Raw genomic sequence first — 27170 nt, 5'->3', positions numbered from 1 at the left:
TCTTTGTCTGTCTTTCTCTCTCTGTCTGTCTCTCTCCCTCTGTGCCTTTCTTTCACTCTGTCTTTTCTGTGTGTTTCTCCCACGATATGTGGGAGCAGGGGTTAAAGACTGAGCAGGGAGGGAGGTTTATAGAAAGCCATTGAGTGCATTGTACTGGGAGTTGGTCCTGTTCCCATGCAGCTGGTGATAGAGCAAGTGCCAATTTAACCCATCGTCTCTCTCTCCCCCCCCCCCCCAACCCACCCACCCACCCAGCCCTGGAATGTTGATCCTTCTTTTCAAGTCGATTTGCAGAAGGCAAAAATATTGTCCAGTTAACCAGGACGTCACCTATTAAAAAGAGGATCAGGCAAACACTTGAGCAGGAAAGATATAAGAGTACGGGTAGATAGTTTGGTGGGGGTGGGGGGAGAGTGAGGACAAAAGAAATGGGATTAAATGGAGTCCACCGCAGGTACAATAGGCCAAACACTCTCCTTGTGTGCTGTAAAATTGCATAATAATAATACTTGCATTTGATATAGCATCTTATCACGTCTTCGAGACGTCTCAAGGAGCTTCACAGGATATACTGTGAAGTGAATTGGCTGTATATGTTGTGGGCGAAACGCGGCAGCCAATCGCGCACAGCAGCGTCCCACAAACAGTCGTGGACTGCGTGACCAAATTTTTATTATTTTTTTAGAATGAAAAGCGATCCGCCAATCGACTAACAACTGTGTTCCTACTGACTGCTGGGTAAGCAGAGGCGTGTGTGGTGAAGTACGGAAACTTGCCCAACGTTTCGTCCTGCCCGGGAATCGAACCCAGGTCCTCTCGCTTTCGAGGCGAGCGCTCTGACCCCTGAGCTACAGGGCTCCATAGAATCATAGAATTATACAGCACAGAAGGAAGCCATTCGGCCCTATCGTGTCCGTGGCAGCTCTTTGAAAGAGCTGTCCGAATTAATCCCACTCCTCCCCCCTCTCTCCCTATAGCCCTGCAAATTTGTCCTCCCCGAAATATCTATCTACTTCGCTCTCGAAAGATGTCATCGAATTCATAGTCCCACCGTTCTCAGTTGCGAGGGAGTGGACGAAGCGCAAGATAACAACCCGGCTCAAAGCACAGTCCCACCCACCGGCCCGCCAAACACTTACCTTTTCTTCTGGAACAGCTCCAAGCCGATCAGAATGCACACACTCGTCTCGCGAAACAATTTGTACTCTCTGTGCCATCTCTGCAGGAATACACCCAGACACACACACATCAGACACTTTATAATCCTTGCCTTTGATATCATGCCTTATCACGTCTTTGAAGTCCTCAAAGAGCTTCACAGGATACACTGCAAAGTGCAGTGACTGTGCGTTTTGTGGGCGAAATGTGTATGGGGGGAGTGGGTGGGGGGCCATTACGGCAGGAAAACATTTCAAAGTGTCTCGGAATTCACCCACGAATGACACGGTCACTACACTTTGCAGGGAATCCTTTGAAGCGCTTTGAGGTTCCCTCCTGACGTGAAAGGCGCTATATCAAATAATAATAATAATAAAACCTTGCATTTGATTATAGCTCCTTATCACGTCTTTGAGACCTCTCAAAGCGCTTCACGGAATATACTGTAGAGTGAACTGACTGTATATTTGGGGGATAAAACGCGGCAGCCAATTGCGCACAGCAGCGTCCCACAAACAGTCATGGATTGAAGTGACCAAATGATAATCATTTTTTTTAAAAAGGGATTATTACCTTTGGAAAAATGATCCGCCAATCGACTAACAGCCTACTTCGAGGCGTGTGGAGTAAGGAAACTTGCCCCAAACGTTTTGCCCTGCCCAGGAATCAAATCCAGGTCCTCTCGCACGCGGCACGAGCCCTCTAACCAATACCCTACAGGATAGTACTTGATGCGACCTTATCATCATCATCGTAACGTTTGCCTGAAAAATAATTTCACTTGCTCCACAGCGGAAATGGACGGTGAACACCACCGTAAGGGTCGAGCCAACGAGGGAGATCATCAGCCAATTTCATCCCCATTTTGGGTTGGGTGCTCCTCTAAGCTCCACTCTCGTTAAGGATCCTACCCTGGGTTTTGGATATCCTCTATCTCCCCCCTCGCTTTGGAACACCCTCCCTCCATCCCCTCCCACCAGCCCTCCCTCCAACCACCCCACCCAAGTCTCACCTCATACTCTTCCATGCTCATCTCCTTGGGTTTGATCAGCTCCAGTTTGGATTGGGCGACTCTCATGACACTGAGACACCTGGAAAAGATTCACAATGAGAAACGTTCACGGGATCCACGAGTGGACAGAACGGAATCATAGAATATTACAGCACAGAAGAAGGAGGCCATTCAGCCCATCGCGCCTGTGCCAGCTCTTTGGAAGAGCTACCCCATTATTCCCCAATCCCCCACCCCGCTCTTTCCGCCTATCCTCACAATCCTTTCCTCTTCAAGTAACTATCCAATTCCCTTTTGAAAGTTGTAATTGAATCTGTTTCCACCCCCTTTTCTTTCAGGCGGTGCGTTCCAGACTATCAGTGGGATCGGACAATAGGATCTCAGTGAAATTGGAGTCAAGAGCTCCAAGTTGGGGAAGACAGCACTTTCAGGATTATAAGGATTATAATAATCATTAGACCACTATTAACTCGTTAGCAGTTGCTGTTTGCCCAGCAGGAAACATTTGCATTTGCAATGGATTAATATGCACAAGATATGTTCCGAATCCTTTTCCGACTGTCCAGTGCCTTGGGATGTCACCCTGATTTGAAAGGCGCTGTGTAAATGTATTTTGCTGCTGTTGTTGATTCAGACATGTTGTGAAAGAGAGGTGGGGAATGGGATTAGAGTAAGAATAAGAATAATCATACTTGCATTTGATACAGCGCCTTATCACGTCTTCGAGACGTCTCAAAGCCCTTCACAGAATATCCGGTGAAGTGAATTGACTGTATATTTTGTGGGCGAAACGCGGCAGCCAATTGCGTCCCACAAACAGCCGTGGATTGAGTGACAAATTTATCGTTCTTTTTTTTCTCGAGGGATTATTATCAGGCGCGTGTGTGCCGAGTAAGGAAACTTGCCCAACGTTTCACCCTGCCGGGAATCAAACTCAGGTCCTCTCGCTTGTGAGGCGAGCACTCTAACCACTGAGCTACAGGACTCCTGGAGTAGATAGCTCCAGGGACCTCCTTCCGTGTGCTGAGCACTTTTGTTGGCACAGACACCAAGAGGCCATGGGGGAGGGGGGGTGTGGGCGCGGAAGGAGGAACGGGGAAACGGGTGTGACTTATAACCATCTTAAGCGATTCGACCAAAACAAATGTAATAGTAGTAATAATAATAATCCTTGTATTTGATACAGCGCCTCATCACGTCTTCGAGACGTCTCAAAGCGCTTCTGAGGATATACTATAAAGTGGACGACCGTGTGTGTTTTGTGGGCGAAAGACAGCAGCACAAGATTGCGCACAGACGCAGGTGAGTTACCGTTCATCAAAGCCAAGGTTGCGATCAGCAAACTGCTCCAGCAGGGTCCTCTCGATGACTTTGTTGGGCGTTTGGTTGTGCAGGAAGTAGACCACCACGTGTTTGAGCCGGTTGTCGTTCCCGGGGGCGGTGTCTTCCTGTGCCAGCCTCACCAGGCGGGAGTGCTCTGCCGTGAACGCCTGGGGAGACATTCACCCGGACAGGAGGTTGGTTCACTGGGTGGGGGTGGGGGTGGGTGGTAGAGACAGTTGGGACCTCGCTAAACACTTCAACCAAACAGGACAGCACTTCCCACAATCAATCCACTGCTCCCGCCCACCTCCCAGCAATAATAATAATAATCCTTGCATTTGATACAGCGCCTTATCGCGTCTTCGAGACGTCTCAAAGCGCTTCACAGGATATGCTGTAAAGTGAATTGACTGTATATTTTGTGGGCGAAACGCAGCAGCCAATTGCGCACAGCAGCGTTCCCCACAAACAGCCGTGGATTGAGTGACCAAATCATTATTATTTTTTGAAGAGATTGCTACGCCTGGAAAAGCGATCCGCCAATCAAATAAAAACCGAGTTCCTACTTACTGCTGGGTAAACAGAGGCGCGTGTGTGGGGTAAGGAAACGTGCCAATGTTTCACCCTACCCGGGAATCAAACCCGGGTCCTCTCGCTTGAGAGGCAAACTCTCTAACCACTGAGCTACAGTTCTCCTATCCTGTAGCTCTTAGAATCGTAGAATATTACAGCACAGAAGGAGGCCATTCGGCCCATCGTGCCTGTGCCGGCTCTTTGAAAGAGCTGCCCAAGTTTTTTCTTTTCAAGTACCTATCCAATCCCATGCACTTGGAGGTTTTTTTGGGCGGGGGAGTTGGTGGGGGAAGGTGTGTCAGCCGGGTGTCTAATAATAATAATAATAATCCTTGCATTTGATATAGCGCTTTTCACGTCAGGAGGACGTCCCAAAGTGCTTCACAGAACACACTGTAAAGTGAATTGACTATATTTGTGGGCGAACGCGGCAGCCAATTGCGCACAGCAATGTCCCACAAACAGTCGTAGATTGAAAATGACCGATTTATTATTGTTTTGGTTTTGGAGGGATTATTATTAGGCTCTGTGTGGAGTAAGGAAACTTGCCCAAGGTTTGGCCCTCTGCCTGGAATTGAACTCAGGTCTCTCACTTGCAAAGCGAGTGCTCTAACCACTGAGCTACAGGACTGGGAAACCTTCAACATGCTCAAGAGTCCCCAACAAAGACTTGGAGAGGAGTTTGCAGCTCGGAGGAACTCGGCAAACCTTAGCAAAACAAAAATCTTGCAAACTTGAACAAACCTCGTCTCCCAGGTCAAATCAGCTGCAGTGAGGGATCGCAAGACCATAAGAATGCTGCCAGAATTATTATTATTAATTATTATTTATAATGATTATTATTTATAATGATTATTATTTATAATTAATTATTATTATTAAATATTATTATTCATAATCTGATATATATATGATATATATGATGCATTTGATATGGCGCCTTATCACGTCGTTGAGACACCTCAAAGCGCCTTCACAGGATACAATGTGAAGTGAATAGATAGATATTTGGGGAGGGCAAATTTGCAGGGCTATGGGGAGACAGAGCGGGGGAGTGGGGACTAATTTGGACAGCTCTTTAAAGATCCGACACGGACACGATGGGCCAAATGACCTTCTTCTGTGTTGTATAACTCTACGATTCTAAGACGTTATTCCATCATGCAGTCTCCACAGGCTCTCTGTTCAGTCTTGTTCCCGGCCCATCCCTTCCCTCTCCTCCCCACTCTCTCCCACAACCCTCAACCTCCACCCCACCCGCCATGCACCCTTTCGTATTTTCCTTTGTCAAGCATTTGTCTAATTTCCTTTTAAAAGCTGTTGTGGATGCTAGCCAGCGATTTTTTGGTCAGGAAAACCCATTTCCTTATAACCCTCTGGGTGTTTTTTTATATAAAAACTCCTAGGCCACTTCCTTTACAGTATTGGCAGCGGATCAGAGAGAATTGAGGAGGTAACCTGGAACATAGGAACAGGAGGAGGCCATTCAGCCCCTCGAGCCTGTTCTGCCAGTCTGTTAGATCATGGCTAATCTGTACTAAAACTCCAATTACCTGCCTTTTCCCCGTATCCCTTGATACCCTGACCTAACAAATATCCATCCCTCCATTTTGAGGATGTGAATGGATCCAGCCATAATCCTCAGCCTTGGAGAGAGTTCCGGATTTCCACTACCCTTTGGAGCAAAACTTGGCTCCCGATTTCACTCCTAAATGACCTATCGACTCACAGACAATGGAAATAGTCGCTCCCTACTCACCCCTGTCAAAACCGCTCATCATTTTGACCAGCTCTATCTTCTCTCAATAATTGTGGTGAGAGCAGAGAGAAGTTCCATTCCACCCTTAGCATCTCAGGGTAACTAGGGCTTGTCCAGCTAGGACTACCGTATCTACCCCTTAGGGCTTTGGCTTGCAGGGTTAACAGAAGCTGAGTGGGAGGATTTCCTTCCCCCAGTGACTGGTCTGCCCTTCCAGGTCTGGACGATGAGCCGTCAGTTGTTTCACCAATAATGATAAGAATCCTTGCATTTGATACAGCGCCTCATCACGTCTTCGAGACGTTTCAAAGTGTTTCACAGAATATACTGTAAAGTGAATTGACTGGGGGCAAACATTTGTTAGGTCATCACTGATGTTTTAATCTCATTTCCCTGCCTATGTTGTTGTTGTACCCTACATGCTCCTTTTTAATCACCTTACTTCCTGGTGAATTGATCCATCTCCCCTATAAAAAACCCAAATATATCAGGCCTCCACATTCTCACCAGCTCTCTGTGGGACTTGATATCTTCCGGTTTGACTTCTAACCAGCTTGGCGTTGATTTTGAGATGACAATCCCTTTGCTCTGGTTCGCTTCCACCGGACAGAATCATAGAATATTTCAGCACAGAAGGAGGCCGTTCGGCCCTTCGTGCCTGTGCTGGCTCTTTGGAAGAGCTGCCCAATCAGTCCCCACTCCCCCCCCCGCTCTTGCCTCAAATCCTTGCAAATGTTTCCTCCTCAAGTACCTACCCAATTCCCTTTGGAAAGTTGCTATTGGATCGGTTTCCACCACCCTTTCAGGCAGTGCTTTCCGGAACGTAACAACTCTCTGTGTCGGACCGACAATCATTCGGAGCAAATAAAACATACGACAATGCAGGGGAATATTTCAGGAGTCCAGTCGAGTGCTCTCTCTCTCTCGCTCGCACTCTCTCGGGCATTCCAAGTCATCCAGTACTGCTCATCAGTCACAGTACAACAACAACAACTGGCACTTATACAGCGCCCTCCGAGCAGGTAGCGCTTAACAGTGGCGGAGCTTGACTCCGAGCCGGTGGTGGGGGGTGGTGGGGGGGCGTAGGTGGCCGTAAGCACGGGCGAAGAGGAAAGTTTTCAGGCGGGACTTGAAACAGGGGAGGTGGCAAGGCGGAGGGATTGAGGGAGAGTGTTCCAGAGTTTCGGGGTGTAGTGGCTGAAAGCGCGACCTCCGATGGTGGGGCGGAGGGTGCGACGGACGAGCAGGAGGCCGGTGCCAGTCGAGCGGAGGTGGTGGATTGGGGAGTGAGGAGGTCGGAGAGGTCGGGTGGTGCCGAGGCAAGACAGAAACTGCCAGGGTTAGACTGACGTGGCACACAAAGCGGCAGATCAGATTGTGGGTCGGGGACAAGGAAAGGTTCTGCTGAAAGCCAGCTATCATCCAATCCCCACCCCGCCAGCTCTATCACGCACGCGCACAGCTTCATTCCAGTCAGAACCGCTCACTGATCCTGATGGAAAATATTCCTCCTGTTCAATAGCAGGAACAGGAGGAGGCCATTCAGTCCATCCAGCCTGTTCCCGCTAGTCTATTAGACCATGGCGCATCTTTTAATCCAATTTCCGAGCCTAGCCACACGCCTATTAATAACAGCAACCCTTTCGTGGATTGAGCAGGTTAATCTAACGGGAAATAAATTCAGAAAGGTTAACACCCTCTCCCTCCCCTACAAAACCCCCGACACCAAAACCCAATCATAAAGACACCAATGCAGCAAACAGCACAAATCCCATGGAATCAGCCAACACATGACACTCTCCTTTCCCTGTAGCTTTTCCGAAACATTCAGCGGATTCAAGTGAGGCAGCGGGTTATAAGGAATGAACGCCAAGCGGATTAAAGGAGCTGTGACCTTCAATTACGTCCAGGTTTTTAGGATTCAGAAGTTGGGTGAAGTCTTTGAATCGCCTCTTAATTTAGAAGCCGGTTTTCCGCAGTTCTTTAAAAGGACCCAACTCCCGAATTAAGGCCCGATTTTTAGCATGTTTCCGAAGTAATAATAATAGTCCTTGCGTGCCACATTGCGCCATATCGCGTCTTCGAGACGACTGTTTCATGGGACGCCGCTGGGCTCAATTGGTTGCCGCGTTTCGCCCACAAACTACACAGTCAGTTCACTTGACAGTATATTCTGTGAAGCGCTTTGAGACGTCTCGAAGATGCGATGAGGCGCTGTATCAAATGCCAGGATTATTATAACTACTACACAGTGTTTTATGATTTCGAGGACGAGGGAGAGACCAGCTCCTTCAAGTGCGCAGTGATGAAGGCACAAGGCAGCAATGAGTCAGCACACGGCAGGCAGCAGGCGGTGTAGACACACACACTGAATGAAATAGAGGGAGTTCACATGTACCTTGAAAAACCCTGCTTCGGGCCCATGTTTCTCAGACACATGCCTGGCTTTATCTATAGCCATGATAATGCCTTGCATGGTTGGTGTCAGCAGAGTCTGGCAATGAGAGAGGAGAGGAATGGAGGTTGTATAGGCGAGAGGACACAGAAAGGACAGTCAAATCAAGTGAAATTATGCTTTTTTTTATCTTGTCGAAAACTGAAACGGTCTCTTCCACAGGCTCGCGCACCCGCGAACGCACACACGCAGCGCCTAGATAAAAAAAATCCCCCCACACCCACTTAATAAAAATAATAATCCTTGCATTTGATACAGCTCCTCGTCACGTCTTCAAGACGTCTCAAAGCGCTTCACAGGTTATATATACCACAAAGTGAAATGACTGTGTGGTTTGTGGGCGAGAGGCGGCAGCACAAACAGTCGTGGATTGAAGTGACCAAATTATTTTTGTTATTTTATTTTTGATTTTGAAGGAATTATTACCTCCGGAGAAGCGATCCGCCAATCGACTATCAACCGGGTTCCTACTTACTGCTGGGTAAACAGAGGCGTGTGTGTGTGCGTGTGTGTGTGTGGAGTAAGGAAACTTGCCCAATGTTTCGCCCCCTGCCCGGGAATCGGACCCAGGTCCTCTCGCTTGCGAGGCGAGCGCTCTAACCAATGAGCTACAGCACTCCACTTACTCTAAATAGTCTTAAATTTAATGCTACACTAACGTCAAATGAGATAGCAGTGAAGAGCGAGTTTTGATTTGAAATGCTCGCGCATAAAATATCTAAGACTAGCATTATTTTTCACGGCTCTCTGAAGTCAAGGTAAGGTATGGGATCAAGTGCAAACCGATGCATTCTCCGGAAATTCACAAGTCTCCAATAGGTCCATAGGTTTACGTTTCAGAGTTTGGAGCAGGATTCATTCAATCCATACGGACACACGCACACCCACCCCACCCAACACACACACACACAAAACATCCATCCACACACACACACATACTCACAAAGAACACACACATACAGTGTGCGCACAGACACACACACACACAACCAAGCATCCACAACATACACACACAAATACCCACAAAAACACAGGAAGGCAGAACAAGTTGCGAAACCCACTGGTGCTAACCATATCGCTTTGAACAGGAAACCACACACCACTGCTGCCTGGTGTGGGTGTGGGCTGCCAAGATTGCACATTATTATTATTATGATTGCGCATTCTCCTCCCCACGAGCTGCACAGCGGACGGCCTGAACACAAGCTGCCAGCAGCTACAATCTTTCCAGTAAACTTCAGCCACTTTACATTACGTACTATTAATAATAATAATCCTTGGATTTGATAAGAGCGTCTTCTCGTCTTCAAGACCTCTCAAAGCGCTTCACAGGATATATATATACACAGCGAATGTATACTTTACAATAATAATTTGGTCACTCAATCCACGGCCGTTTGTGCGACGTGCTGTACACGTTTCCCCCACAAAATATACACTCGATTCACTTTGCAGCATGTTGTGAAGTGCTTTGAGACTTCTCGAAGAAGTAATAAGGCAAGGATTATTATTTTATTATTAATTGACCGTATATTTTGTGTGTGAACGTTTGGGGGACGGGATTGGTTTACGGGATTTGGGAAAACACTTTGCTTTATCTTCTCCCACCTCAAAGCGCTTCACAGAATATACTGTAAAGCGAATTCACTGTGTATTTTGGTGGCGAGACACGGCAGCCAATTGCGCACAACAGCGTCGCACAAACAATCGTGGATTGAGTGGCCCATTTTTTTAAAGTAACAACAACTTGCATTTATATAGCACCCTTCACAAAGTTTTTATTTAGCGCATCCCATGTCCCAATCACACTGCATCTGTGTATAAAACTAATTCCGCCAATCTCTCCCTTTGTGTGCATTCTTTTAGTGAATACACACTCGTGAATTACAGTTGCGAAGACACACGCCAGTGACAGTTAACAATAATCCTTGCATTTGATCTAGCACCTTTCACATCAGCTGAACACCTCAAGTCGCTTCACAGGATTCACTGTAAAGTGGGTTAACTGCATAGTTTGGTGGGTGAATGTGGCAACCAGTTTGCGCACAGCAGCCTCCCACAAACATGACCAATTTTCTTGGCCAGGATACCGGGAAAGAGAAACTCCCTTCTCGTTTCGAGTAGTACCATAGGATCTTTAACATCCATCCGAAAAGACTGAAGGGACCTCGGTTTAATGTCTTATCTGAAGGGCGGCACCTCCCGACAACTGCATTGGAATGTCAGTTTAAGTCCATACGAGTTCAAAGTTAGACGTGGGGCTTGAACCCACAACCTGTTTTGAGTTGATTGTCAGGGTGGGGAAGAAGGAGGGGGAATGTTAGGCTGTGGTGCTGGGAAGAAGATACTTTTAGGGTTTGCGAAATAGCTTAAACACAAGATATATTTGCTGCAGAGTCACCGTAATCTCAGCAGAATTTACTAGAAGCAAAAGGAGTGGTTTCCCTTCATTCGAGGGCTGCCAGCCATCTCAGTACAGTATTGGAGTGTAACGTGGGGAAGTGTGAAGTTATTCACCTCGGTAGTAAAAATAGAAAAGCAGGTTATTTTCTAGAGGGTGGGAGAGATTGGGTCGTGTTTGAGTTCAGAGGGATTTGGGTGTCCTTGTACACCAGTCACAAAAAGTTAGTATGTAGGTATGGCAAGCAACTAGGAAGGGCTAATGCCATGTTGGCATTCGTTGCCAAAGGGTTTGAGTGCAAGAGTAGGGAAGTCTTGCTGTAGTTGTAGACCGGACCTAGAATATTGTGTGCAGTTTTGGTCTCCTTATTTAAGAAAGGACATACTCGCCTTAGAGGGGGTGCAGAGTAGATTCACTAGGTTGGTTCCTGGGATGAGGGGTGTTGACCCATGAGGAGAGGTTGAATAAACTAGGCTTATATTCTCTAGAATATAGAATTAGAGGTGATCTTATAGAAATCTATAAGATTCTTAAGGGTCTTGACACGGTAGAGAGGGAGAGACTGTTTCCCCTGGTTGGAGAATCTAAAACTAGGGGTCATAGTCTCAAGATTAAGGGTCAGCCTTTTAGAATAGAGTTGAGGAAACGTTTCTTCACTCAGAGGGTAGTGAATCTGTGGACTTCTCTGCCCCAGAAGGCTGTGGATGCTTAGTCCTTGAACATATTCAAGACTGAGGTTGATAGATATCTAAAGGACAGAGGGATTAAGAGATATGGGGATAGGGCGGGTAAGTGGAATTAGGTTAGAAGATCAGCCATGATCTTATTGAATGGCGGGGCAGGCTCGAGGGGCCGAATGGCCTACTCCTGCTCCTACGTTTTATGGTCTTATGATCTTACAAACACGACTGTTCTGCCCAGCGGGGCTACGGATAAACTGCAGAAAATAATAACAACAGTAATCCTTGATATTAATATAGCGCCTTATCACGTCTTTGACACGTCTCAATCCGCTTCACAGAAAATGCCGTAGTGGATTGACTGTATGTTTAGTGGGCGAAATGTGGCAGCCAATTGCGCACAGCAGCGTCCCACAGTCATTGAAGTGACCAAATAATTATTATATTTTTTTTAATCTTTGAAGGGATTATTACCCCTGGAAAAGCGATTGGCAAATCGAATAACAACCTGGTTCCTACTTACTACTAGGTAAACAAGAGTGTGTGTGGAGTAAGGAAACTTGCCCAACGTTTCGACCTGCCCTGGGAATTGAACCCCGGTCCTCTCGCTTGCGAGGCGAGCGCTCTAACCGCTGAGCTACAGGGCTCCACTATCCAGGGATTGTGAGTCCGCTCCCAACATCGCAAAGCATTTCACAGGCAATCGGCGTCACGCGTAGCGACTGCAGAAACTGGCTAGAAAGAATTCCCCCAATTCTCCCTTTGTGTGCGTTTTTTCTCAGCAACGGCAGTCATTGTTTGTTATAATCCTTGCATTAGCTCTAGCGCCTTTCACATCAGCCGGACGTTCCAAGGCGCTTGACAAGATTTACTGTGAGGTGGGTTAACTACGCGGTTTTCTCGAGCAACCGCGGCAGCGACGTCCCACAAACAGCCATGAAATAAATGAACGGCCGGTTGGCGGCAGAAACCGTCAACTGACAAATACGAAGTGGAATGGAGTCCCGTAGCTCAGTGGTTAGTGAGCGCTCGCCTCGCAAGCGAGAGGATCTAGGTTCGATTCCCGGGCAGGGCGAGACGTTGGACAAGTTTCTTTACTTACACACACACACACACGCCTCTGTTTACCCGGGGGTGAGTAGGAACCCGGTTGTTAGTCGAACGGCGGTTCGCTTTTCCGGGGGTAATAAAAATAATAATTTGGTCACTCAATCCACCACCGTTTGTGGGACGCCGCTGTGCGCCAATTCGCTACCGCGTTTCGCCCACAAAACATACAGTTACTACACTTTCCAGTAGATTCTGTGAAGCGCTTTGAGACGTCTCGAAGACGTGATGCGAGGATTATTATATCATTATTACAAACGGCCGCGGTCAATTTATCTGAGGTTCGTAAGCCCGCTCCAACTGTTCGGGAAATTACTGCATCAGGGGGTACAAGTAGGAACGTTGGGGGTGAATCGCAAGCCGCGACCCTGCCCACCTACGCTGCTCGATAGCGAACTGAGAGCTGCAGCGCAGGAAAGATTTTACTGCAACTCTGCACAGCGCCGCACAGTGGTTAGAATCGGGTGGCATCGTTTACAGGACCAAAAGAAAAACCTCAGTAAGAGAGCGCCACCCAGTTGCAAGGTCCTAATAACAATAATAATCCTTGCATTGGATACGGCGCCTTAAAACGTTATCGAAATATCTCAAGACGCTTCACACGGTAAAGCGAATTGGGTGTACATTTTGTGGGCGAAACGCGGGCAGCCAATTGCGCACAGCAGCGTCCACACAAACAGCCGTGGATTGAGGCGACTAATTTAGTATTATTATTATTATTATTATTTTTGGAAGGAATTATTACTCCCCCCATCCCCACCCCACCCCGGAAAAGCGATCCGTCGATCCACAACAACCGGGTTCCTGCTTACGGCGAGGTAAACAGAGGCGCGTGTGTGTGTGCGTGGAGTAAGGAAACTTGCTCAACGTTTCGCCCCCTGCCCGGGAATCGAACCCGGGTCCTCTCGCTTGTGAGGCGAGTGCTCTAACCACTGAGCTACAGGACTCCACGAGTGCTTAATGCACCCAGAACGCACGCACGTACGCACTCGTGTAGAGACATGCGGGCAAATTACAATCGACTCTGGATCAGTTCACTACCTTGGGTAGAGGGTGGAAGTGGAAAACACGGACTGCTGCCCCAGCCCCTGAGCTTCCTCGAGTTTACAGGCACCGATTAATAATTCATCTGTAGATGCACTGCGAAATTCATTTGCGACCGAGGCGAGTGCTCTCGCCAAGAAGCTACAGCCTCGCAAGCGAGAGGACCCCGGGTTCAATTCCCCGGCGGGTCAGGGCGAAACCGTAGGGCAGGTTTCCTCACTCCACGCCCGCCCCTCTGTTTACCTGTCAGGAAGTAGGAAAGCACCCGGTTGTTAAGTCGATTGGCGGAACACTTTCCGGGGGGTCATAAAATAAGAAGAAATTGCTCGCTCAATCCCCGACTGTTGGTGGGACACTGCCGTGCGCAACTGGCTGCCGCGTTTCGCCCACAAGGTATACAATTGTATTCCGTGAAGCGCTTTGAGATGTCTCAAGCACTTGATAAGGCGCTATATCCGATGCAAGGATTATTAGTAGTAGTTTGACAGGCTGTTCAATTTGGTGACTGCTTTACCTCTCTGGATTAAAAACTTTATTCCACTATGACGGCAAAAAACCCACAGCCTGCATCCACTCTCTTCTCTCTCCTTCTGTACCCCCCCCCCCCACCCCTCTCTCCAAGCTCCCCCTCAATTTCCATCCTCTCCCTCCCTCCCTCCCTCCCTCCCTCACACACACACCTCACCCCACCCCTACCAGACAGTTTTTAAAAACTTACACTCTTTCGGTGTCAATGCTGAAGTTAAAATAATAATACTAAGAATCTTTGCATTTGCCATTTTGTTCTAGACCATAGCAACTCGCTGCGTAAAAATATTTCTCCTAGTTTCCCCTCTGGTTCTTTTGCCAATTATCTTAAGTCTGTGTCCTCCTATTAACGACCCGGTTGCCCACCAGTGGAAACAGTTTTTTCTTAGCGACTCTATCAAAACCCCTCAAGTTTTAAATCTCCCCTTAACCTCCTCTGCTCTGGGGAGAATGATCCCATCTTCTCTAATCTTTCCACATAACTGAAGTCCCTCAACCCTGGTAACCCTATAATAATCCAATTTCCAAACCCAATGGCTGGTTTCTGTCTCACTGCCGGACAGTTTGAAATAACTTTGAAACTTTGTGCATTTGATGTTATTTTTTAATTAAGCAATAGGCAGACACTCCAATTCAAGGGATTGTACCCAAGAGATCTAATAATAATCCTTGCATTTGATATAGTGCCTTATCACATCTTCTAGAATGTCTCAAAGCACTTCACAAAATGCACTGTTTTGACTGTATATTTGTGGGCAAAACGCGGCAGTCAATTGCACACAGCAGCGTCCCACAAACAGTCGTGGGTTGAGTGACCAAATTATTATTTATTTTTTNGAAGGATTATTTTTTCCCCGGAAAAGCGATCCGCCAATCAACTATCAACCGGGTTCCTTCTTACCGCTGGGTAAACAGAGGCGTGTGCGTGGAGTAAGGGAACTTGCCCAAAATTTCGCCCTGTCCGGGAATCGAACCCAGGTCCTCTGGCTTGAGAGGCGAGTGCTCTAACCACTGAGATCTCCGCTCCGAAAACAATCCCGTATTCCCAAGTCAACTTCACAGAAAACCCTTTTTTTTTCAAAAAAAAAAGAACGGGATTTCTCAATCCCGTTATCCGCGAGCCCCAAAGTCAAGGGAAAGGAGGCAGACACTCAACAAAGGCAACAGTGCAACACTGAGAGGGGACGTCACACTTGAAGGAACACAACGGCATCACAGGACTTGTTCTTTAACACCACCAGGGTCATCTTTTAATGGTAGCAAAATACAGGAGAACACAGGGCAGGGTAGGTACACATCACAAAACAACTTTGCTGTTCAAATCAAACCTGTTAAAAAAAAAAAATGTTTGGGATTCCAACCAAGCTGCGTTGTTGAAATTCAGAACGCACACCCTCCCCTTCCCCAAACATAAAAGCGATAATAATCCTTGCAATTGACAGAACGCCTTATCACGTTTTCGAGACGTTTCAAAGCGCTTCACAGAATATACTCTAAAGTGTAGTGACTGTGCATTTTGTGGGTGAAATGCGGCAGCCGATTGCGCACAGCAGCGTTCCACAAACAGCCGTGGATTGAGTGACCAAATTATTATTATTATTTTTTGAAGTGATTTTTTTTTGAAGGGATTGAGACTAGGGTTGCAGTTTGGATCCCATCGCTAGCCGTCTGTTGCTGATATACAGTAAAACTCGCATAAGTCTGATCTGAATAAAATCGAATAATCGCCTGAGTCGTACATCTGCCCAAGTCACGTTACTGAATTTATATTATATAGTGGAGTCCTGCACTATAGTGGTTAGAGCACTCGCCTTGCAAGTGAGAAGACCTAGGTTTGATTCCCAGGCAGGGTGAAACATTGGCTAAGTTTCCTTACTCCACACACCTACTGTTGACCTAGCAGTAAATAGGAACCTGGTTCTTAGTCGATTGACGGTTTGCTTTCCGTGGGGGCAATAATCCCTTCACAAAAAACAAATAATAAATTGGTCACTCAATCCACGGCTGTTTATAGGACGCTGCTGTGCTGCCGTGTTTCGCCCACAAAATATAGTCAATTCACTCTATAATATAGTTATTCGGTGAAGTGCTTTGAGACATCTCGAAGACATGATTCGCTGATAAATCAAATGCAAGTATTATCATCAGTGGTGTATTCTAAGCAAGTTGACATCACTCATACTTGGCATAAGTCGTATTAAATGTATGGTCCCAACTTATGTGAGGTTCACTGTATATAGAAGTGGTCCCCTCTTCCCCCAATGGAGACCTGTCATTGTTGTCGCTGGGATCTTCCACCAATGCCTTCCTCACTACAGACAGTTTTTTTGTCTTGTCGCTTTACATTACTGATTATTGAGCAAAATATTCTCCTCTAACCCTCCTCGTTCTTCCTTTGGCCGACTGTATATGTAAAACACACAAAAAGCACAGACTGAGTGACAAAGATATATTCATTCCTCTTATGTCAGATGAATGACATCCACATATTCCCCTTAGCTACCAATCAATCAATCACTCAATAAATAAATCAATATATAATCCTTGCATTTGATACAGCGCCTTATCACGTCTTCGAGACGTCTCAAAACGCTTCACAGAATATTCCGTAAAGTGAATCGACTCTGTATTTTGTCGGCGAAACGCGGCAGCCAATTGCGCACAGCGGCATCCCACAAACAGTCGTGGATTGAGTGACCAAATTATTATTATTTTTCTTTTGAATAACCTTGCTGTACCTTAGAACACTACAGGGCCATTGCCGGAGCAGACTGCAGAGCTGTACCCCACACTCTCAGGAAAACCGTAACGGTGTTTTGTACGAGCCTTGTGATTACGTCCTGTGAGTTGTGCTCTATCCCTACACCGTGGCATGCCTTTCTCGCCACTTCAACGTCAACAACTTGTATTTATATCATACCCTTCACGTGGGGTAGGGTCCCGGAGCACTTGACAGTGGTGGAGTCTGACCCCGAGCCAGGGGGAGAGGGAGGGGGGGGAAGGTGACGCACGATCAAACAAGGAAGGTCTTTAGGCGGGATTTGAAAGTGGGGAGGGAGGGGGCGAGGCGGAGGGATTGAGGGAGAGAGTTCCAGAGTTTCGGGGCGTGGAGGCTGAAGGTGCAGCCACCGATGGTGGAGCGGAGGAGGGCGGAGATGGACGAACAGGGGAGGCCGGAGCGTAAGATTAAAAACACTGTGCTGGAGGTTTCACGGATCCCCCTACCAGTGTCTTCTCCTGGCAAAGGAGCAACTGGAGGAGAGCAGTTTAATGGTACGAAACACATTTACAACAGAAGAGTGCAGCCTAAGGAGACACGAGACCAGCATGAGTTATTAGCAAAGGAGAGGCAAAAGGAACTGAGGGAACTATCATGCTCAGCCATATTTCCTCTGCTTTCCTCAGTAGGAATCACCTTCAAAGCCCTCCACGGAGTTGCTCCCCATCACCCACCTCTCCGACCTCCTAACCCCACATCAGCCTGTCCGCTCCCTCTGCTTGTCGGACACCGGCCTGCTTCAGGTCCCCCGCACTTCCCACCACCACTGGTGGTCAGGTATTCAGCCTCTCTGCCTCCACACACTCTGGAACTCTATCCTGTAATCCCTCCGCCTCACCCCCCTCTCTTGTCTCCTTCAAATCCCGTCTAAAGACCTTCCTCTTCAAAAGTGCCTTCAACCAACCTCCCACCACCCACCCCACACTGCCCTCCACCCCTCCTGACACCTAACTCCCAGCTCGGGTCCACAAAACCCCCAACTGTCCGGGGCCCTGGGAAGATCTTTCCGACGTGAAGGGCGCTGTACAAGTGTAATTTGTTACTGCTGTTGTTTAAGACCATAAGACAGGTCCAGATGAACACAGCTCCATGGCCCATTTGATCTCAACCTTCCAGAATGCCCACGTCTTGCACTCTCGTGCAGCGACTCGGTTCAGTTGACCAGATCAGTGAATAAGAGACTTGACGAGGACTAGTCTGTAAACCCACCGCCTGCTCTACAGCACATAAAACCGTCCCCAAGTCAAACATTTCACTGCCCAGAGGCCAAGGTTGCAATAGCACCATTCTGACAGGAACAGTGACTATCGAGGGTAAAGGCAAGAGATACAACTCCACAGAATCATAGAGTATTACAGCAAGGAAGGAGGCCATTCGGCCCATTGTGCCTGTGCCGGCTCTTTGGAAGAGCTACCCAATCAGTCCCCACTCCCTCCTCCCGCTCGTTCCCACATATCTTTGCAAATTTTTCCTCTTCAAGTACCAATCCAATTCCCTTTTGAAAGTTGTTATCGAATGGGTTTCCACCGTGAATTCCATACCCTCATATTCTGTGCAAAAAATAAATATGAAAAACAAAATTCTCCTCATCTCCCCTCTGGTCTTTTGCCAACTCTCTTAAATCTACGTGCCCTTGTTACTGACCCACCCGCCCATCCACCAGTGGAAACAGTTTCTCCTTATCCACTCCATCACAGGATACAATATCCCTGTATATAAAATAAGATATTTTTTTCATGGGTGGGGACGGGGACAGAAGATAAACAAAAGAGTTGGGGCTTATCTATTGTGACCGCTTAACCGGGAGGGAAGAGGGGAAAATAAACGTTGTGCGAGCAGTCATACCGCTTGTAGGGCAGCTTCAGGACCTCGGTCTTCAAACTCAGCGGCTGCTTTGGAGATTGCCTTGGCCGTGTCCTCCTCACACACCTTGTTTGGTTCCGTCGGCGACGGCTGCTCTAAGTATTCCAGCTCTTTCGCTGGCGCTGAAATAGACGGAATAAACCATACGTTTGCAGGTGCAATAACAATAATAATAATCATCATAATAATAATTTGGTCACTCGATCCACCACCGCTTGTGGGACTCCTGCTGTGCGCAATTGGCTGTCGCGTTTGGCCCACCAAATACTTTATGGTATATTGTGCGAAGCGCTTTGAGACGTCTCAATGATGTGCTAAGACGCTACATCAAATAGTAATATTATTATTATTAACACACTTATGCTGGGTGGGTGGTGGGGATGGTTGGGGAGGCTGGCGGGTCAGGTAAAGAGGACAGCAGGTAAGAGCATATTTCAAATCCTCTCAGGAACATCACCCCACCCCCCCCACCACACACGACCATGAAAAAGATTACACTAGCACCTGATTTTACAGGAAAGGTACAACAACAACTTACATTTATACACCCCTCATGCAGTGTAGCGCACCAGAGATAGACCCAAAATCATCCAGGAGTGGGTCTGCAGTATTCCAGGGCGCTCACTGCTGATGACAGCGCAGCCCAGCCTGGCTCATCGGCAGGACCTGGAACTGGGGACCAGAGAGGCATCCCACTCAGCTCCTGTTAACCCTGCAAACCAAAGCCCTAACTAACGGGAAGGGTGGTCCTAGCTGGACAAGCAGCAGGAAAGCTTGCCAGGCAGTGATATCAATGGTTTTAGCTGGTCAGACTCCAGCAGTTACCTGGTGGATCCCCCAAGCCTTGGGTCTTGCCAACCTGCACCAAATACTTGCTGGAATTAGGAAAGCAGGATGCCTCCCCCCAGGGGGAGAGAGAGAGAGAGAGAGAGAGAGAGAGCATTCCATTCCAACAATCTATCTCTGGGATTTCCACTTGTAGGTGGGATGGCATGGAATTCTCAGCTTGGTTTGGAGATAGATGGGTTTCCGGACGGACTGAGGCTTATCTGGGACATCGGGATTGGAGCTTGTAAGGAAGTCAAGGCTGGAGATTATCTCACAGCCTGGACTGTAAGCGACGTCGGTTTCGATCCCACAAACCTCCTGTCCTCCAATGATGAGAGTCCTAGCGTCTGAGCCAGGCTACGTGACAATGTACTACAAAGCACAGAGGAGTAGAGTGTCATCTGCTCTTGCACTGACCTGAGGTAGAGGTTCCTGCGGGTTCCCTTTGGTTGGTGTCGATTAACATCTTGTCCTGTTGGGCTCGCTTCACCTGTTGTACGTCCCACTCCTCCAGCTCCTTCTCGAACTTCCTGTTGTCGTCTTTGACATATTCCTTCAGGTCTGAAGGCAGTGTGTCCATTCCAGTCAACACCTGCCCTGTCTCTTTATCAAATTCCTCTACAAGATCACAAGATTAAACTGGTTTATACCACAAACAGTTTCAGATGTAAAGACATTTGATGTAGAGCCTTATCACATCTTCGCGACGTCTCAAAACACTTCACAGAATATACTGTAAAGTGAATTGACTGTATGTTTTCTGGGCAAAAACATAGCAGCCAATTGCACACAGCAGCGTCCCACAAACAGTCGTGGATTGAGCGACCAATTTCTTATTTGCTTTTTGAAGGGTTATTACCCCTGGAAATGCGAACCGCCAATCGACTAACAACCGGGTTCTTACTTACTGCTAAGTAAACAGAGGCGCGTGGAGAAAGGGAGCTTGCCCAACGTTTCGCCCTGCCTGGGAATTGAACCCAGGTCCTCTCGCTTGCGAGGCGAGTGCTCTAACCACTGAGCTGCAACAACTTTCTGACCCAGAGGCAACAGCACTGTGGACTGGGCCAAACGGACATCAATCTACATAGAATTACATGGGAGTATACTCAGCACAGAAACAGGCCATTCAGCTCAACTGGTCTATGCTGGGATCAGCCTCCTCCTGCCCTTCCTCAACTAACCCTATCAGCATAACCTTCTATAGGAGTCCTATAGCTCAGATGTTGGAGCACTCGCTTTGCAAGCGAGAGACCTGGGTTCTATTCCCGCCAGGGCGAAACCCTGGGCAAGTTTCTTTACTCCACACGCTTGATAATAATCCCTCAAGAAAAAAAAAATTTGGTCACTCAATCCACAACTGTTTGTGGGACGCTGCTGTGTGCAATTGGCTGCCGAGTTTTGCGCACAAATATACACTTAATTCACTTTACAGTATATTCTGTGAAGCGCTTTGAGACGTCTCGAAGAGGTGAAAAGCGTGGTATCAAATGCAAGGATTATTATTATTGATTCCTTTCTTCCTCATGTACGTATCTAGCTTCCCCTTAAATGCCTCTATGCTATTCACCTCAAATACTCCTTGTGGTAGCAAGTTCCACATTCCCACCACTCTCTGGGTAAAGAAGATTCTTCTGACTTCCCTATTTGATCTATTTGTGACTATTTTATGTTGATGGTTCCTGGTTTTGGTCTCCCCCACAAGTGGAAACATCTTCTCTATTTCTACCTATCAAAACCTTTCATAATTTTAACGACCGCTATCAGGTCACAGCTCACACGGCTCTTTTCAAGAGAAAAGCTTCCCTTTTCAAGCTTGTTCAGCCTTTCCTGATAGGTGCAACCTAGCATTTCTGGTATCACCCTTGTAAATCTCCTTTACACCTTCTCCAGTGCCTCTATATCCTTCCTATAACATCGGGACCAGAACTGTACACAGTACTCCAAGTGTGGTCTAAGCACTTCGATAGAAGTTTACCTCTAGAAATGAACCCTAATGCTTGGTTCGCATTTTTTTTACGGCCTTATTAACCTGCATCGCTAGTTTTAACGGTTTGTGTATGTGTACCCCTAGGTCCCTCTGTTCCTCTACCCCATTTAGATTTTTATTTTCCAGGCAGTATGTGACCTCCTTGTTCCTCTTACCAAAATATACCACCTCACACTTATCTATATTGTGCCACATTGTACAGCTTTTGCAACGAGGAATGAGTAATTATTAGCTCATACGGTACCTTCTATTAGATATCGTTCTGTATCATTTATGTACATTAAACAGTATGCACTGGCGTTCCTGTAACCACCAAACGAGTCCCGCTCTAGCTCTTCCCAGGAGGATTTGGTAACAGCTATGTCATTATATTTCATCCATCTCTCGTGGTGGTGATCATAAATATAAGCCCAGTAATGCCCAGCATTTGCCTGGCCTTCGTGAACCAAAACTGCGTGTAATCGGTAAGGAACCTAGAACACAAAGAGAAGATTACTACAAGAAAGGGTCTATTGTGTATATATATATCTCTACTTTAAATATGGTAAAAAATACAACGACAAATTTTAATTGTAAATAATAATATAAATCTTGCATTTTATCTCGCAACTGCAATAATAACTAGGACAATCATCATAATAATCCTTGCATTTGATATAGCGCCTTATCACGTCTTCGAGACGTCGCAAAGTGCTTTACAAAATAGACTGTGAAGTGAATTGACTCTTTATTTATGAACGATAGCCAATTGAGCACAGCAGATTTTTGTAGATGAATTTGTAATGAATTTACACACAACACAGCAAGGTTTTGCAAATAATCATAGTAATACAAAACTTTGTCTTGGAGATTGTGCTCAGTACACAGGAAAAATTGCCTTCTCTTCAAATAATATTGCGGGATTTTTAACAGCCACCTGAACAGCTAAACAGGCCATTGGTTTAACCTCTCCTCAAAGGACGGCATCTCTGAGAATGCACCCATTCTCTCTGCGAGGTGTTCGGGATGATGAAGGGTTTCGATAAGAGTCAAAAGGGAGAAACTCTTTCCATTGGCAGGTGGGTCAGTAACCAGAGGACACAGATTTAGGATAATTGGCAAAAGAACCAGAGGGGAGATGAGACGAGGAGAGTTTTTTTTACACACAGAGAGTTGTTACAGTCTGGAATGCACTGCTTGAAAGGGTGGTGGAAACAGCATCAATAATTTTATTTGAGGGATTGTCATCCAGGACATCGGGAGGAATGCACTTCTCTTTTCAAACTATGCTTAATAACAATAATAATCCTTGCATTTGATACAGCGCCTTATCACATCGTCGAGACGTTTCAAAGCGCTTCATAGGATAAACTGTAAAGTGTAGTGATGGTGTATTTTGTGGGGAAAACGCAGCAGCCAATTGCGCAGAGCGACGTCCCACAAACAGGCCACTTCAAAGGCAAACTGACTCTCCAACACTGCAGCAGATCCCCCCCCCCCCCCACCCCGAGCAATGCAATGGAATGGCACTCCTGACGTGGGACTTGAACTCTCAGCCCCTGACTCAGAGGTGAGGCTGCTTCAAACTGAGCCAGGCTAACTCACGTGTATGGAGGAAATTGAAGTGGCCCTTATTTCTGAAACTAACAACCCAAGACTAGCCATTGCTATCAAATCCTCTTCACTTCAGCAGCAATTGTGTCAGCCTGATGCTCCCCACAACCAACAACAACTTGTATTTATACAGCGCCACACACACTCACATGAAGTAGTGTCTCGGAGCGCTTGAGTGGCGGAGTGTGACAACGAGCCGTGGGGAGAGGGGGGAGGAGACCGTAAGCACTATCAAAAAGGAAGATCTTTACGTGATTTGAAAGTGGGGAGGGAGAGAGGGCAAGGCGGAGGGATTGAGGGAGAGAATTCAAGCGTTCCGGGGCGCAGTGGCTGAAGGCACGGCCACCGATGGTCAGGCGGAGGGGGACAAGGGACGAACAGGAAGCCGGAGCCAGCCGAGCGGAGGCAGCGGGTGGTGAAGTGGGAGTGGGCAAAGCGCTGCCTACAGGCATCTGGTGTCTCCCATCACTGACCTGCATCATGGTCTTGTCGGCATACATCATATCGATGGTGCGGTGAAGTCTGCCGATGCTCTCCTGCAAATCTGCAACATGAGAGGGGGGAGACCGTCAGCGCCATTGAATGTGAACAGAAGGCATCGCAGAAAGCTTCCAAGTCACTGCACCTCAGGAAGGATACAGTCGCTCTGGATGAGGTGCAGCGTAGATTCACCAGAACGATACCAGGGCCTAAGGGTTTAATTTACGAGGACGGGCTACATAGACTTGGGTCTCTATTCCTTTGAGTTTGGAAGGTGAGGGGTGGTCTGATTGAGGGGTTTAAATAATAAAGGGATTTGTTAGGGGAGATACAGAGAAACTATTTCCTCTGGTGGGTGGTGGCGGTGGTGGGGGGGGGGGGACGGGGGGGACATCAGCTTAAAATTAGAGCCAGGCCATTTAGGAGTGAAATCAGGAGGCAGTTTGTCACCCAAAGGAGAGTGGGAATCTGGAACTCTCTCCCCACATCGTGCTCCTTGTCACATCGTGGCGACGTCTCAAAGCGCGTTGCGGATAAACCGTAACTCGAAATGACTGTATACTTTGTGGGCGGAAAGCAGCAGCCGATTGCAACTTTTCTTTTCGAAGGGATTAATTGTTACACTCCTCCGATCGACTAACAACCGGCTTCCTATTTTTACCGCCAGGTGAACGGAGGCGCGCAGGCGTGTGTGTGTGGTGTGTGCGTGCGTGGCGCGTGTGCACGTGTGGCGTATGGCATGTGTATGCGCGTGTGGAGTGAGAAAATTTGACCAAGGTTTCCGCGCCGCCCGGGTACCGAGCGCACGTCCTCTCGCCTTGCGAGTCGAGCTCTACAAACGGACGCGCGCTTACGGGGCTGCGTGGCAAAGCGCGACGTTACGAGCGTCGAGGCCAAGCAGGAGGGACACCGTACCCCGCGTGTCGTTCTCCACCTCCGTCCTCCAGCGGTGCAGGCAGCCCTCCAGCACCCGCAGCTCGTCCTCGGTGATGTGCCGGGGGGCGGGGTGCATCGGGATCTCGGGCAGGATCCGCGACTGCGTGAAAGGTTTGTGGACCACCGACCGCTGGATAGGGGAGGTGCCGGGCGCGTCCGTGGGGGCCAGGGATCCTGGCTGTTCTGTCGAGCTGCAGGAGCTAGAAAGCAAGATAGTTTGGGCAGTCAGCTTTAACACCGTGCTGACTGACACACGTGGAAATCCATCGACGACGACAACAACTTGTACCTGCACAGCGCCCCGTCACTCATGCAGGGCAGCGTCCCAGAGCGCTTGACAATGACTCCGAGACGGGGGGGGAGGGAGAGGGGGAGGTGACCGCAGGTACGGTCGAAGAGGAAAGGCTTTCAGGCGGGACCCGCAGATGGGGAAGGAAGGGAGCGAGGCAGAGGGATAGAGAGAGAGCGTTCAAGAGTTTCAGAGCGTAGTGGCTGAAAGCGCTTAATCTTAAGGTCGAGGTGGGGTCTTGAACCCACGACGTTGTTATGCCTCCCGAGTCTGAAGGTTGTGAGTTCACGAGTCACCTCGTGACTTTGGTCTGGACGAGGTACCATCCTTCGGGTGAGACGTCAAACCGAGGTTTGTATCTCCTTCTCTGATGCCTTAAATTGAATCTGGACCTGTGGCTTTGTGACTGTGGGCTTAACAATAATAATCCTGGCATTTGATATCGCCCCTTATCACCTCTTCGAGACGCCTCAAGGCGTTTCGTAGATTATAATCTATAATTATAATTCGATAATCTATCTCTGGGATTTCCATGTGTAGGGGGGGCTGCGTGGAATTCTCAGTTCGGTTGGGATACTCTTAAGAATGGTGATGGGTTTTGGCACGTGTCGGGCACCCGGCTGACCAAAAAAAGGATATTTCCATCCATCTATTCCTTCATCATGGCTCATTGGCTATTTGATTTCCTTTCTTCCCAAATACCAGCATCCAGTCTCTGCTTCATGCAGAACCCAACAGCATTGATACATGTGACAGTTTGGGTAATAATAATCCCTCCAAAATAAAACAATAATAAATTGGTCATTTTCAATCTACGACTGTTTGTGGGACATTGCTGTGCGCAATTGGCTGCCGCGTTCGCCCACAAATATAGTCAATTCACTTTACAGTCTATTCTGTGAAGCGCTTTGGGACGTCCTCCCGACGTGAAAAGCGCTATATCAAATGCAAGGATTATTATTATTATTATTATACTGTAAAGTGAATTGACTGTATATTTTGCCAAATGCGCACATCAGTGACCCCACAGTCGTGGATTGAGTGACCAAATTATTAGGGGAGGGTGATGTGAGGAGGTGGTGGGTCGTGGAGAACAGGATTTTAGGGGGTTTTTTGGCTTCAAGAATAACCTGCCAGTTGAAAGTGGTTTTGTCTTGAGAGGGAGTGGAGGTAGTTGCGAAGATGCTCAAGAAACGGTTGCCGATGAACAGCAAGGCCGGTTTTGTGCCATCTGCGCTTGAGCGACCATGTTTGGGATTTGAGGGAATGGAGTGAGTGGGTGGGCTTGCAGACGGACCTGGTTTTCAGGGGGACGAGGGAACTGAAGGATGAGGAGAAGCGATCGTTTAGCAGCTTGACAGCTGCGTCTGGATCACCGCAGGTGGAAGGCCAGAAGGAGAGAAGGTCGGAGGATGGGAGGGCGTTTTTGAGGGACTCGGGGGAGCGGGATGCTTTTTCCATGGGCAGAAAAAGATGGTGGAGAGTCTTGGAGGAGGGGAGGGTGATGTGAGAGGGGAGAGGAAATGGTCTGGGATGTCCTTGTCTATGATGGACAGATCAGAGATCATGTCTACGTTAAGGGCGCTCTATAAAAAGTTGTTGTTGTATTTATCTGGAGGATTGTTGACCTGCACGGCAGGAAAAATTGTTCTCTTTTCGAATAGAATCAAGAGATCTTTACGATACTCAATTTAACATCCAACAACAATAAGGATAATAATCCTCCCATTTGTTATAATGCCTTATCATGTCTTCGAGACGTCTCAAAGTGCTTCACAGAATAGACTATAAACTGAATTCACTGTATATTTTGCGGGCGAAACGCGGCAGCCAGTTGCGCACAGCAGAGCCCCACAAACAGTCGTGGATTGACAATACAACGCTACCCCCTAACCCGGCCGCGGAGAATTCTGCTGTAACTGTGGGTGGAAAAGGATCTGATATATGTTCAATGGTTCGTCACCGCAGCACACACCTTTCTTGTCTCGCCGTGGTCTGTGGGGGTATCGCGCTGCTGAGGGGAGCGGGTTCCACATCTTCTACCGGCGAGGTGCACACAGGCTTGCTGGAGGCGAACTCCAGGGCGTACTGCAGTACATCCGCCAACGGGAACCGTTTGGGGCCCGAGCCATAGCTTAAATACCTGGGAGGGATACAAAATAATAATAATATTAAACCTTGCATTAGATACAGTGCCTGATCACACATCTTCGGGGCAGTCGAGACATCTCAAAGCGCTTCACGGAATACACTGCAAAGTGAATTGGCTGTGTGTTTTGTGTGCGCAATAGACCTCAAAAATGGATAAGGGATTTCAGAAAAATCAAGGGCGTCCGAATTCTCTCGTGATCCCTTCTGCTTCAAGAGCAACAAAT

The 27170-nt window shown here is 47.7% G+C and overlaps 1 protein-coding gene and 1 non-coding gene across 3 annotated transcripts in view; both read right to left on the bottom strand.

Annotated features, from left to right (window-relative positions):
• The window catches only part of usp25 (ubiquitin specific peptidase 25), a 64445-nt gene that overhangs the window by 7180 nt on the left and 30095 nt on the right, over window positions 1-27170 (bottom strand). The window contains exons 12-21 of one of the 2 annotated variants that reach the window (XM_042333915.1): window positions 26771-26938; window positions 24486-24706; window positions 23564-23634; window positions 21742-21970; window positions 19928-20128; window positions 18665-18804; window positions 8224-8319; window positions 3482-3660; window positions 2171-2249; window positions 1140-1219 (exon numbers count right to left, since the gene is read on the bottom strand). In XM_042333915.1, coding sequence (XP_042189849.1) covers window positions 1140-1219; window positions 2171-2249; window positions 3482-3660; window positions 8224-8319; window positions 18665-18804; window positions 19928-20128; window positions 21742-21970; window positions 23564-23634; window positions 24486-24706; window positions 26771-26938 — 1464 coding nt within the window. The remainder of the gene's footprint in view (window positions 1-1139; window positions 1220-2170; window positions 2250-3481; window positions 3661-8223; window positions 8320-18664; window positions 18805-19927; window positions 20129-21741; window positions 21971-23563; window positions 23635-24485; window positions 24707-26770; window positions 26939-27170) is intronic. The other variant, XM_042333916.1, reaches the window with a different exon arrangement.
• Window positions 785-858, bottom strand: trnas-cga. The gene has a single exon. It is a non-coding gene; the product is annotated as a tRNA-Ser (tRNA).

Source organism: Callorhinchus milii, unplaced genomic scaffold (genome assembly GCF_018977255.1).
Source record: "Callorhinchus milii isolate IMCB2004 unplaced genomic scaffold, IMCB_Cmil_1.0 Scaffold4, whole genome shotgun sequence".
In the NCBI taxonomy this organism is placed as follows: domain Eukaryota; kingdom Metazoa; phylum Chordata; class Chondrichthyes; order Chimaeriformes; family Callorhinchidae; genus Callorhinchus; species Callorhinchus milii.
This window is presented reverse-complemented; position numbering and strand designations above follow the sequence as displayed.